Raw genomic sequence first — 12,826 nt, 5'->3', positions numbered from 1 at the left:
CTACCAGAAAACAGGTTTACATTTTTAAACATACACTTCCCATACATCCCTTACAGCAGCACAATCATGGGGATGTAGCATGCATGATGCTCTAGGGAGGAATTTCCTGCATTTATGTTAGAACAAAACTACCAAAAGAATTTCGTCAAAAGTGTAAACCATTAGCCTCAAAATAGTAGGTCAAACAATTATACGATCATATACGATCATCTTTATTTATTAGACATAGTATACATATACAAACTATGTAAAGTGGGGGAATGTGTTTGAAAATGTGCATTTTGTACAATTTAGGGCTGTGTCCCTAATTATTGTTGTTGTTTTTTTTTTAGATTTTTGAATAAAAAATAAAAAGACCCAGGTCACCTAATGCTTGAGTCACTTGTGGTCTTTCAGCTGATAAGGAGAGTTGCTGGAGCAGAGACAGAGCAAGTGTAGTGCTTAGTGTGGCTAGCTCCATAGGCAATTAGCTTACAAAAGCACCCCAGTCCTTTTCAGGACTAGTAGTCTGTCCGAGTGACAGAAAAAAGCATATTCCTTACACTTGTGGTCTGTTACCTAAGAAGGTAAGCTGCTGGAGCAGTGGAGGGCTTAGTGGGCTTAGCTAGGTACTGGCGATTAGCTTAAAAAAACAAAACAAAAAAACAATAGGCTTTTTTTTAGGACTATTAGGCTATGTTCACACTACGTAAAACTACGGCTGTAGTTCTCACCGCAGAACTACGGGCGTAGTTTTGTGGGGTGGAACATAACCTTACTTTCAATGGGATCCCGGCCGGAGCGTACACACATCGTATACGCTCCGGCCGGGATCTATGCGAGATCATCTATGAGAGATCATCCGGCCGGTACTTAAGGTACTTAAGAGATGATCCGGCCAGAGAACGGCCGTTCCGTGACCCGGCCGGGGTCACGGAACGGCTGGTCTCATACGTATTGTGAACATAGTCTGTCAGTGTGACTAAAAAAACATATACTATACATATACAGGGGCTTTCGAGTGTCCCTGCAGGATGTGAAGATGGAGTGCCGTGAATGTGTTCTCACTTATTGGTGTCACTTTCTAACTTGTAAAGGTTTGAAGAAAGATTGAGAAATATTATTGTTTATATGGAAAACATAATACAAGAATTGAACTGATTGCAATCGTTTACTTGTCGTGTCATTTACTGTTACTATTCATTTTCATTCCCAAGTGTGTATGGTGGAAGTCTATTGTGTTCGGTTGCAGGAGTAATGCCAGGAGGTATTGTGGGAGTAGCTTTATGGCCCCTGACTTGGCACTAATAGTTTGGTTCTGGGCCCAGGCTGGTCTACAATATTGCCCCCTCTCATCCAAAAGTCCTTTCAATACTGAGAGTCTTAGATGCGTCCATGCGTGCTCCCCCTGCTGGTCCTATTCCATTTCCGGGGTGTTTCCATCACTTTCACAGGTTATCAGGTTCCCCAACACCCTCTCCTCTGCCGAATAGGAGGCCCCTGAAAAAACACTTGTCTCCCATTAACTTCAATGGGATTCATTACTCAAATCAAGCACTCAAGCATTACAAAAAATTCGACTCCAGTAACTAGCATTTGAGCATTTTAGTACTTGCACATCTCTAAACCACAGGTATGTGACCAAAGGGGACAGCACAATGTGCTGAGCACATACATTGCACATACATTGCTGAGAGCCCTAAGTAACATAGAAAGACCCCAAGGAGGAAAAATAACACAGCCACAGGTCACTGTATACAGTAAACTTTTTATATTAATTTAAGATTTAGTGCAAATTTACATAATTTGGCAACTCTCAAATGCGCACTAGACAGATTACTAGAAAAAACACCAGCAGAAAATGTGCCTGAAAACTCCTACAGATTGGCCTGCAGTGTGGATTTTAAAATTTGCAGCAAGTTATGGGCCTATTTCATGGGTCGTTTAGAGGAGCAAACGAGCGCTCTCAGTGCTCGTTTGCTCCTTGTTCCCCGCTCGCTGCCGCCGCTATTCAACGGGGCTGCAGCGAGTGGGTGAGTGCGGGAGGGGCGGCGGGGAGCTGCGGGGGGGCTGCTCGGAAGATCGCTGATCGTCCGGGCAGCCCATAGAATACAGCAGCGTCTACTGCCGATGCTCCTATTCAACGGAGCGACAACAGCAGATCGCTGCTATATCAGTCGCTTGTTTTTCAACATGTTGAAAAACAAGCGACTGCAACGATCAGCCGACATGAACGATGTCGGCTGATCGTTGCACTCTATTCCACGGGACGATTATCGTCCGTAGCGGCCGATATCGGCCGAATACGGACGATAATCGTTCCGTGGAATAGGGCCTTTAGTTTCCAAATTTGTTATAAATTTTCCTCTTTCAAACCAATAATTAAGGTACAGTAAAACCCACCAAAAACAGTTAATAAAATCCGCACAAAAATCCATACATATTTACAAATTTGCTGTGGATTTTGGTGTAAATTTCTTATAATTGTGGATTTGGTGGGGTAGTGCTGCATATATAAGGATTATATAAAGATTGTTTCCCCTTTGATTGAGTGAGGATTTTGTAACATTAATGGACATGCTGCATGTTTTTATATTTGCACTGCAGCTTAAATGTAGCCGGAAAAAATTCAGTTGCGTGTAGATGAGATTTTACCAATCATTTCGGCTTTTGTTGATACTGTAATCTGCTAGAGATTTACCTTGTGAATTTCTGAGTGCCTGTATTTTTACCACAGGTGTGCATACAGGTGCTCTACGAGTTCTGTTGAATGGTCGAGTTCTAACTAGAGATGAGCGAACCGGGTTCGGGTTCGAGTCGATCCGAACCCGAATGTTCAGTATTTGATTAGCTGGGGCTGCTGAACTTGGATAAAGCTCTAAGGTTGTCTGGAAAACATGGATACAGCCAATGACTATATCCATGTTTTCCACATAGCCTTAGGGCTTTATCCAACTTCAGCAGCCACCGCTAATCAAATGCTGAAAGTTCGGGTTCGGATCAACTCGAGCATGCTCCAGGTTCGCTCATCTCTAGTTCTAACATATCGGTTAATGGGGGAAAGATAGTTCCCAATTAAACACATTTGTCCCAGTCAGTGTGGGCATGAGGTCTTATGAACCAATATTAACCAATATCTACAAATAAATAATATACTAGGTGTTGTATACTAACAGCTTTCTTTATTTTTCACTACTACGATGAAGCAATTAAACCAAGAAAGTTGTCATTTTTACAAATGTAATTTTTTTACACAAATATTACTATACATTATAACTTTTTATAGCTAATGTTGACTGTTGCCTTCAACCGGAACTGTACAAGATGGTGGAGACTGTGTGAAGACTACAGTGGGAGGTGGGAAAGCTGAAGCAGGTGCTGGCACTGCCACACCATTCTGTACCAGGTATACCTATAAAAAAAAAAAGCAATACGAGGGAAAAATAAATATGATGGTGATACAATATTGTGAAGGGTTAAGACTAAACATCAGTCCTACATGTCCTAATACTGCAGTTATATTCAGGCAATGCTGCCCATTACTGTAATTACGTTTCATTTTGGAATATCAAATGACAGTCCCGCTTGTAATGCGTTGACAGAATGGTATAAACCAATGGTATTAAAACAAAATGGCTGCTTCAATAGAAAAGCATAGTAGCCACTTTAGACTTGTTTTTTCTCCACAACACTATTCCTAAATCAGTCCTGGGCAAGGACCTTCTCTGGATTAACCCTACAAAAAATATGCTTAAAGGAGTTCTCCAACCAAAGTTGAAAAATCATGTGTGTTGGTTTGTCTGGAATATTCATGTACTGCACAGATGTACTGGTTTAGAGACACATTTTGCAACCAGTTTCCACCATAGGTAATAGTTGAGGATTAAAGCCTTAAGAGACAATTTAAAGGAATACTATCAGTTCCTTGTAGCCACTTACCTCCTCTCACCTGCGCGGCTCTTCTGATCCTTGTAAGTTATGCTGTTTTCGAGAACTGAAATTATTTAAAAAAAAAATGCAAATTAGCTCCCTTGGAGCACTGGGGATGTCCCTCAGCCTCCCAGAACACCATTCAGCCATATGCGACAGCAGACATAAGCATGAGAGGCGGCGGGCAGGCTGAACGGTGCTCTGGAGGGGGGGGGGGTGAGGAATGCCCCCAGTGCTCCAAAGGAGCTAATTTGCATATTTCAATACAATTTCATTTTTTCTAAAAACGTCAGAACAAGGATGAGAAGAGTCCCTCTGATAAGAGGAGGTAAGTGGCTACTAGGATGCACAAATCTGCTTAAAGTTTCCCTTTAAGTCACATCCAACACTGCTAGACATATAGCTTTATAGGTATAATCATATATTCCACAGTAAATAGGAAGTTTGAAATGTTCTTACCTGAGGAACAGTTGGCTCATGAGATAAAACTTTGCACCCAAATACAGCAAGAGATATGGCCACGCAGACCAATAGAACGTTGGTGATAAGAATAATAGAAAAGACAGTAATGTCTCCAGGCTGTCAACAAAAAAAGACAATAAGCTCATGGTGATCCATCTCCCACACTACATAATGCTAGTTTCACATAGCCACTGCAGTTTTTGAACCAAAGCTAGGAGTGGATCCGGTAGGTAAGAGACATATAAGTGCTTCCATTATTTTACCAATTACTTTGAATCCACTTCTGGTTTTGGCTCAACAAACTGTGGTGATAGTTAAAAAAAAAAAAACTGCTATGCATTAAACCAGCATAAAATAGATTTTAAAGTGACTGTACCACCAGGCCCAGGCTGAAGCACTGGAGGCGGGCCGACCCACCCTTAGTGGGAGGAAACCCTAGCCCCTCTAATGGAATCACGTCATGGCGGGGCTGGAGTTTCTTCCCACTAAGGGTGGGTGGCCCGCCTCCAGTGCTTCAGCCTGGGCCTGGTGGTACAGTCACTTTAAATAATAATTTATTAGCGGTTGCCTTAAAGGACAAGCCTGTCCCCCTGTCAAACACCAGAAAGGACAGAAAGTCCCAGCTTAGTTTTAGATTTCAGGATTATTTTGTGATATAGATAGTAAGATGCAAGACTAGAAAAACACAAAATATTCCTGAAAAATCTGTTAAATATAAAAACCTGATTTATGTTCTAAGGACACATTCCCTTTAAGTTGAAGGGGTTATCCACTTTCTTCCAGCGACAGCTTGATTCTTGTCTCCAGTTTGGGTATAGGTTTTGAAGCTCATTTCCATTGGGGTGAAAGGAGCTTAATAGCAAACATGCCTGAACTGAAGACAATAGACAAGTGTTGTCCCTGGAAGAAAGTGGCCATGTTTTTCTAATGCTAGATAACCCATTTAAGAATGTTGCACTTTGTTCCAGGTTGTTCATTCCTTCATTCACATCCAAACACCCTTACCTGCCATTTACAGGCCATGCTCACACACTGTCAAAATGACTACCGGTTTTATTGGATGGCTGTCATGTAACTACAAATAACAGCTGTTATCTGTCATTACAGTATATCATGGCCATTCAATACAAATGGCCGTTACTTTGACTGTGTGTGGACATAGCCACAAACTATTTAGTTTTATCTTACATTGGCATGCCTCTCCCTGTAATGCTTTGTGCACATTATGCTTGGGACATTTTAGATTTTAGATTTAGATTTTAGAAGTACCTGCCCAATATACTACATATATCTCTGCTGTGTACCTCCAACATGAGAGGCACGGAGAGCGGAGGCAAGAGAGACCTTCCGTTCAAACAGATAGCAGGCAGGATTCAGCAACAAGTGTGCGCGGGGGGGGTTCCACATTGTCACATCCGTGGCACATACTTCTCGCCACGCCGCCCCATCTCCTGCTCTGTGCCGGGGTTCCTCCTCCTCCAGAGACAACAGTAGGAAGAAAAGTGGCCATGTTTTTGTAGCGCTGGATAACCACTTTAAGCTAAATGCTGACTTTGACATGTATTCGCATTGGCCACATTATAAAAAAAAGAGCAAGCACTTTTTGTTACTATCCACTTTACAGGAAAATGCAGTTTATGCTTTCAGCAGTCTTCTTTATGTGCAGAGATCCTGTGTGATCTTCCCTCCCTGAAGACTTGGATGCTTTCTCCCTTCTCCACTCTCTGATCCATACAACCTTGTCCCCATCCCTGCCTTTACAGCTAACACTGAGATAACAGAGGGTGAAAGCGAAGCCTATACAGCCAGGATTAGTGTGCTGTCAGATCTTAGAAGATCTTTTAGAAGCAGCAGGAGAGCCACCTTTGTAAAGGAAATGCATAGACTCTACAGCAGCAAAACTATAAGATATTTTTATTGAAGATTATTTAGAATGTTGATTTTGCTTAGTTTTGCATTAAGAAAGCAAATGAGCACAAAAAAAGTCAATGAAAAGCTGTCTTTATCCTTCAAGATCAGAAATAGCTTACTTATTGTTTGCTGTTACATTGTATTTCATGGAAACGTAACACAGTTCAAAAACAAATTGATACTCACGTTTGGTGGTGAACAACTGGATAAATATAGATTTGAACATTTAAGATATGTAACTGCTACAATATCCAGACATGCCAATATAATTCCAATACAGCCTACGATGGCTCCAAGGATGCTAAGGGCAAGAGAACCTTTTACCTACATGGTAAAGAAACAAGAATTCAATAATTAATAGTCTGGATCTTATTCTGGCTCCGGTTTTAAATACACTGGCAGAAAAGAAGACAAGGGGCTTCATATAATCTTCAAAGTCCATGGGACCTCGATGAATCTCCATGGCCTCCAAATTCAAATGGATTCTGCTTTACAGAGCTATGTTTTTGCACTTTAGCTTTTTCCACTTTATGTTTAAAAGGCCATAGCACTTACATTTTTTCACCTAGAGACCCACATGAGCACATACTTTTTGCAAAACCAATTGTACTTTGCATTGACAGGCATTAATTTTCCATAAAATATGCTGCAAAACTGGAAAAAAATAATTTGCGCTGTCAAATTAAAAAAAAAAAAAAAAAAAGGAATTTGTTTTGATTTCGGGGAGTTTTGCATTTACGCCGTTCGCCCTATGGTAAAATTGACTTGTTATGCATGTTCCTCAAGTCGTTACGATTGCAACGATATATAACATGCATAACTTTTATATTATCTGATGGCCTGTAAAAAATTCAAACCATTATTAACAAATATACGTTCCTTAAAATCGCTCCATTCCCAGGCTTATAGCGCTTTTATCCTTTGGTCTATGGGGCTGTGTCAGGTGTCATTTTTTGCGCAATGATGTGTTCTTTCTATCTGTACCTTGACTGCGCATATATGACTTTTTGATCGCTTTATATTAATTTTTTTCTGGATTTGATGCGACCAAAAATGCGCAATTTTGCACTTTGGAATTTTTTTGCACTGACGCTGTTTACCGTGCGTGATTGAGTATTAGATTAATTAATAGTTCGGGCGATTACACGTGCGGCGATACCAAATATGTTTATTTATTTGTTTATTTATTTATTTATATTTGTAAAATGGAAAAAGGGGGGTGATTTGGACTTTTATTAGGGGAGGGGATTTTTTATTAATAAAAAAACATTTTAACTTTTTTTTTTACTGTAACTAGAAGCCCCCCTGGGCGACTTGTATATACACAGCACTGATCTCTCATAGAGATCAATGCTGTGTATATACACAGCAAAGATCGATTACATTGGTCATAGATTGCTTTGGCCTGCTGCAGGCAACAGCAATCTATTGCCGAGTCGGGATCAGCGTCATTGCGTCACGGGCAGAAGAACGGATCTACCCCCCGCGATCAGCGTCATTGCGTCACGGGCAGAAGAACGGATCTACCCCCCGCGATCGCATCGTGGGGGGGAGATCCGTCCCACTAGACACCAGGGACTTGCGGCGTAAAGCCTCTAAATGCAGCTGTCAGGTTTGCCAGCTGCATTTAGAGGCTTAATTAGCTGGCGCGGCAACAGGCCCCGCACCGGCTAATAGAGGCACTGTCCGGCTGCACATATGAGCCGGGATCAGCGCCGTTCAGAGCGGGGTCCCGGCGGGACCCCTCTCTGAACACCCCCCGTGGCATCATGACGTATCAGATACGTCATGGGTCGCTAAGGGGTTAAAGGGGTTGGCAACTTTATAGTAAAATTGTTCTGTGTACAGTCTTAGGCTATGTTCACACTACGTAAAAGTACGGCCGTTGTTGCCGATGGCAACAACAGCCGTACTTTTACCGCGGTGGAACAATACCTGTTGTTCTATGGGATCCCGTCCGGAGCGTACACACATCGTGTGCGCTGCGGCCGGGATCCCATACGCTGCCGCAAACAACTGACATGTCAGTTTTCTGCGGCCGGAATTCAGTGAATTCGGGCCGCAGAAAGACCTGTCAGTTCACACAGTGAAGCGAGCGGCTCCGGCCGCTCGCTTCACTGTGTGCTATGGGAATCTCTGATGCGGGCGCGCGCTGATGCGCCCGCTTTAGAGCTCTGCGGCCAGAAGGATCATCCGGCCGGTACTTAAGTACCGGCGGAGATGATCCGGCCAGAGACCGGCCGTTCCGTGACCCGGCCGGGGTCACGGAACGGACGGTCTCTTACGTAGTGTGAACATAGCCTTAGTACGTGTACTCACTGTATATACTGACAGCAGCTCCCTGTGTACCTCATTGAGCTAAAATCAGAGTCCCCTCCTCCAGGCTGTGCTGTCCTGCTCTGTGGTTAGTCAGTCCATAAGATGGCCAACATGGAGGAGCATGTGACCATGCCTGTCCCCGATGCCCTCTATAGACATATACAGGCTCAGTGGTGGACACAGGGGGTAGGGGGCATGGTCACATGCTCCTCCATGTCAGCCATCTTATGGACCAAAACACCACAGAGCAGGGCAGCCCAGTACACAGGGAGTACACAGGGAGCTGCTGTCAGTATATACAGTGATTACTAATATTACTAATTAGTAATACTGTACACTGAACTATTTTACTATAAAGTGGACAACCTCTTTAAAGTAGTTTTCTGGGCAAAATAAAAAAAAGCTGGGCAGCAGGGGGTGCTGCAAACATACAAACAAGTACCACTCACCCATTTCATTCCAACCCAGCAGCCATGTTGTCACTCTTCATCTCCCACTGGTCTCTTGCATCACCCAATTCCTGCGACATCATGGCCCCACAGGAACTGCCCACTCAGCCAATCAGTGACTGAGATGGGAGATTGTTCCAGCCACTCGTGATTTTTCTGTGGGGCCGTGACGTCACAGGGACCAGAAGAATCAGGACACCAGCAGAGAGTTGTGATACGGTAGCTGTACTAGAATGGTTGAGTGTCATTCCTGGCTGCAGCGGGACAGCGCAGTGATTAGCTGAGCGAGGTGTCAGTGTGCGGGGTCCCCGAGAAGCAGACAGGAGCGCGCCGGTTGAACGCAGACAGGCAAGCATGGTGTCAAGAGTTACATAATTAACTTTTACAAGTCTATAGCACTATATTCTCACAGCAACATTTTAAATCCACTGCACAAATGAAGTGTCATAAATATAGTACATCAAATTGCAATGCGAAATCCACTGAGAAGGCGGTAGGTGTAAAAGCCCCGGTAGTGATCTTTGGGACAATTTTCCAGCGCTTGTTTACGAACAATTTTGTATCTTTGTTTAGGGTAGTTTAGCAGTTTCTCACCACCCAGCGGTGAAGGGGAGGAGTCCAATGCCCCCATAGCAGCCATGTAATCTGTATCTATTATATGTATGCCCTTGATTTTCAGATACAGTAAAATTGTTGACAGCCTCACCAAGCAAAGAGATGGTGACCTCCGAACTGAAAGTGTAAGCGTTCCCGCAATGAGATACTAAAAATAAACACATAAAAAGTTAACAATTTCTTTTGCTCATTATGATACAAATAAAATATTATTGCCAGATTAAGGACTTACACATACTGTTCCCCAGAAAGGGGCACCACTGTACAAAATATAACGGACATTAGTAAAGAGGGTTCCAAAGCCCAGAAGAAATTGAACAACGGATGTCACAATCAACACAATCTATAAAAAAAGAAAATAGTATTATTATTATTATTATTATGTATTTTTTTTATTATTATTTTATTATTATTTTAAGGAGACATAACTTAAATTATTATCACATTTTCCCATCCCCATTAAAGGGGTTTTCAGATGTTAACAAACTTCTTAAATACCTCCCTAAGGGCAAGAAACTTTATCAAAGTGGTTGGAATGATCTTTAAAATAGACCATCACTGTTTGGAGCTGCCACCCTTTGGTTGTGTGTGTATGTGTATATATATATATATATATATATATATATATATATATTTATTGTTTGTCTACACATGTGACTGTGGCTAGTGGTGCTAGTCAATGGGAACCACTGGGATAACCAAAGTAAGGCTGCCTTCACGCATTCCATAATTTTTGCCCGTAATTGCAGGTCTGTAATTATGGACAAGCTGTGGAGTTGTCATTTGAATGGCCGCATTCACACGCCTGTACATATTATAGAAAAAAACTGACAGGTGTCCTAGTACGAATCCACAATCAAAACACTGATCACTATTCCATATATCCATAGTTGCAGACCCATAGCTACTGTATGGACAGCCCTACAGATGTGCATCCGCAGTCATCCACAATCCACTGACCCAATACTTAGAGAATTGTAACATAGAAACATAGAAGATTGTCAGCAGAAAAAGACCACTTGGTCCATCTAGTCTGCCCTTATAGTATTTACTCTCTTATTATCTTCGGATAAATAGATATATGTTTATTTAAACCTGCCTGGGATAAACATATAACTATCCTGAGATAAACGGGAAGACTGGATGGACCAAGTGGTATTTTTTGGCTGACAATCTTCTATGTTTCTATGTTACAATTCTCTAAGTAATTGGTCAGTGGGTTGGTGATGACTATGGATGCACATCTGTAGGGCTGTCCATAGCTATGGGTCCTGTAGTCGAGTCTTGTAGACATGTTTTGTGGTTCATACTTGAAGAGTGTGTTGCCGTGATTCCTTTTTGATATATCATTTGATATCACTATATGTATATGAAGTAACAGTCAGGGCAGAAGTGATAAACTAGGTAATAACTCAGGGCCTGAGAGGCGATAATACCTATAGGCTCCTGCTGTAAGTATAACCTTTACTACTCACTGCAAGTTCTCGTGTTTTCTGCTGTACAAATCTCTGATACATTGCTGGAGATAGCTTGTCATGCGGAGTAGCAGTGGCAGCCACTGGAGGGACGGGGTAGACATGAGGTCCATAGGGGGTGGGTTGGATGTTTCCGGGATGAGCCCCATTGTAAGAAGGAACAGGAGGAATTATGGTGCATTCTACTGGAACATAACTGTGAGTTCCAGCTTCATTCTCAGGTGAAGACATTGTAGATTATTTAAGGTGTATATCTTAAAAATGAGAAAAGGACAATTTTTTCAATCTTCAGTAATGTAAATTCATACCTAAACATCATCATCATCGTAAAAAAAAGAAAAAAAAAATTTAACTAGTGACAGTAAGCAGCTCATCTGTCTACCCTTTAACCCACGAGAAATGTTTGGCCCGACCCAGTCTTCTCGGATCTGATGAGACAACACTGGTGCTGGTCTTCTTGGATCTGATGAGACAACACTGTGCTGGTCTTCTCGGATCTGATGAGACAACACTGTGCTGGTCTTCTCGGATCTGATGAGACAACACTGTGCTGGTCTTCTCGGATCTGATGAGACAACACTGTGCTGGTCTTCTCGGATCTGATGAGACAACACTGTGCTGGTCTTCTCGGATCTGAAGAGACAACACTGTGCCGGTCTTCTAACAAATAAACAAATTAACTAGTTTGATAGGCTCCTTTCTCCACCCAAACCCCCATCCCCTCCCCCCAAGATCACACTCCATTAAACCATCTTCTCAAGGCACTGCTCAAGAAAGACAAGACTTATTAGATACTCTGACGAACAAAACAATTTTTTTCATTTTCTGATAAAATCAGTTTTTCCTATTTTATGTTTTCCTGCTCTAGTTTTGGATATGAAGTTCAGTAATTCAAATGATTATCATCTCAAAGTATTATTAGAACCTAGAAATTGTCCATTCAGTTTACATTGATAGATATGATTGGATAATATACATATAAAAATTACTATGGGATGCAGCAGAATAAAAAGATTATACTCACAGATCATACAGAGTCCAGCATGCGAATGAATTATTCTCATATATTTCCTGTGAGCTGAAATTTATCAGCATGTCCAGTTATACATTACCTTACTTCTGTTGTAAGAATAGGTTATGGTTGTTGATTTAATTGAAATATAAACTATGTATAAAGGTGCTACTTTCTTTATAACCATAGGCTTTCGTCACTATTAAGGCTCATCATAATGAGTCACGCACATTTATTGAAATGTCAAGAGAGAGTCAGCCAATAACTGTAGTCAATGCCCCTTAAAGTGTATCTGTCACCCCTCCGACTTACACAAAGCTACTGGTGGCATTGTGCATGTTGTAATCAATGTAATAGATATGCAGGTATACCTGTGGAAATTGTGGTTGTGCTGTTATTTTGAGAAAAAAAATCAATTCTTACTGTTATGTTGTCAAACGGGTCCTAGGGTTTCCGCACTTCTCTCCCGCAAGTAGAGCCACCAGCTGGGAGTACGCCATACAGCAAAAGCCAAATCTTGCATGTGCTGTGGCATTGTGAGCCCGTGTACTGACGTGTCTGAAGTCATCGCTGAAATGAAGTACACTTTATTATGCTGCTGCTTCTACAAAATTTGGTAGAGGCTGTGTGACGTAATCTGGGCCAAAGGCATTATGTGCATGGAGAAGGACAGG

General features: G+C 41.9%; 1 protein-coding gene across 1 annotated transcript; it reads right to left on the bottom strand.

Annotated features, from left to right (window-relative positions):
• Positions 1-3,161: 3,161 nt before the first annotated feature.
• On the bottom strand, positions 3,162-11,297 carry LOC138799632 (membrane-spanning 4-domains subfamily A member 8-like). The gene is made up of 6 exons (XM_069981083.1): positions 11,141-11,297; positions 9,898-10,008; positions 9,757-9,813; positions 6,469-6,606; positions 4,369-4,488; positions 3,162-3,391 (listed from the first exon to the last, which is right to left on the bottom strand). Exons 1-6 carry the CDS (start codon positions 11,180-11,182, stop codon positions 3,266-3,268), a joined length of 594 nt encoding a protein of 197 aa, XP_069837184.1. The 5' UTR covers positions 11,183-11,297; the 3' UTR covers positions 3,162-3,265.
• Positions 11,298-12,826: the final 1,529 nt, after the last annotated feature.

Source organism: Dendropsophus ebraccatus, chromosome 8 (genome assembly GCF_027789765.1).
Source record: "Dendropsophus ebraccatus isolate aDenEbr1 chromosome 8, aDenEbr1.pat, whole genome shotgun sequence".
NCBI classification, from domain to species: Eukaryota; Metazoa; Chordata; class Amphibia; order Anura; family Hylidae; genus Dendropsophus; species Dendropsophus ebraccatus.
The sequence above is the reverse complement of the archived record's forward strand: the minus strand, read 5'-3'. Positions and strand labels throughout refer to the sequence as shown.

What these genes read in the sequence shown, in the direction of transcription:
- LOC138799632 (XM_069981083.1), bottom strand. Translation starts at nt 11,182, where the DNA reads ATGTATCAGAGATTTGTACAGCAGAAAACACGAGAACTTGCA. An exon ending in GGTCACCATCTCTTTGCTTG is followed by an intron (nt 6,607 to 9,756) that starts GTGAGGCTGTCA and finishes TTTACCATGTAG; the next exon opens with GTAAAAGGTTCTCTTGCCCT. An exon ending in CCAGTTGTTCACCACCAAAC is followed by an intron (nt 4,489 to 6,468) that starts GTGAGTATCAAT and finishes TTTTGTTGACAG; the next exon opens with CCTGGAGACATTACTGTCTT.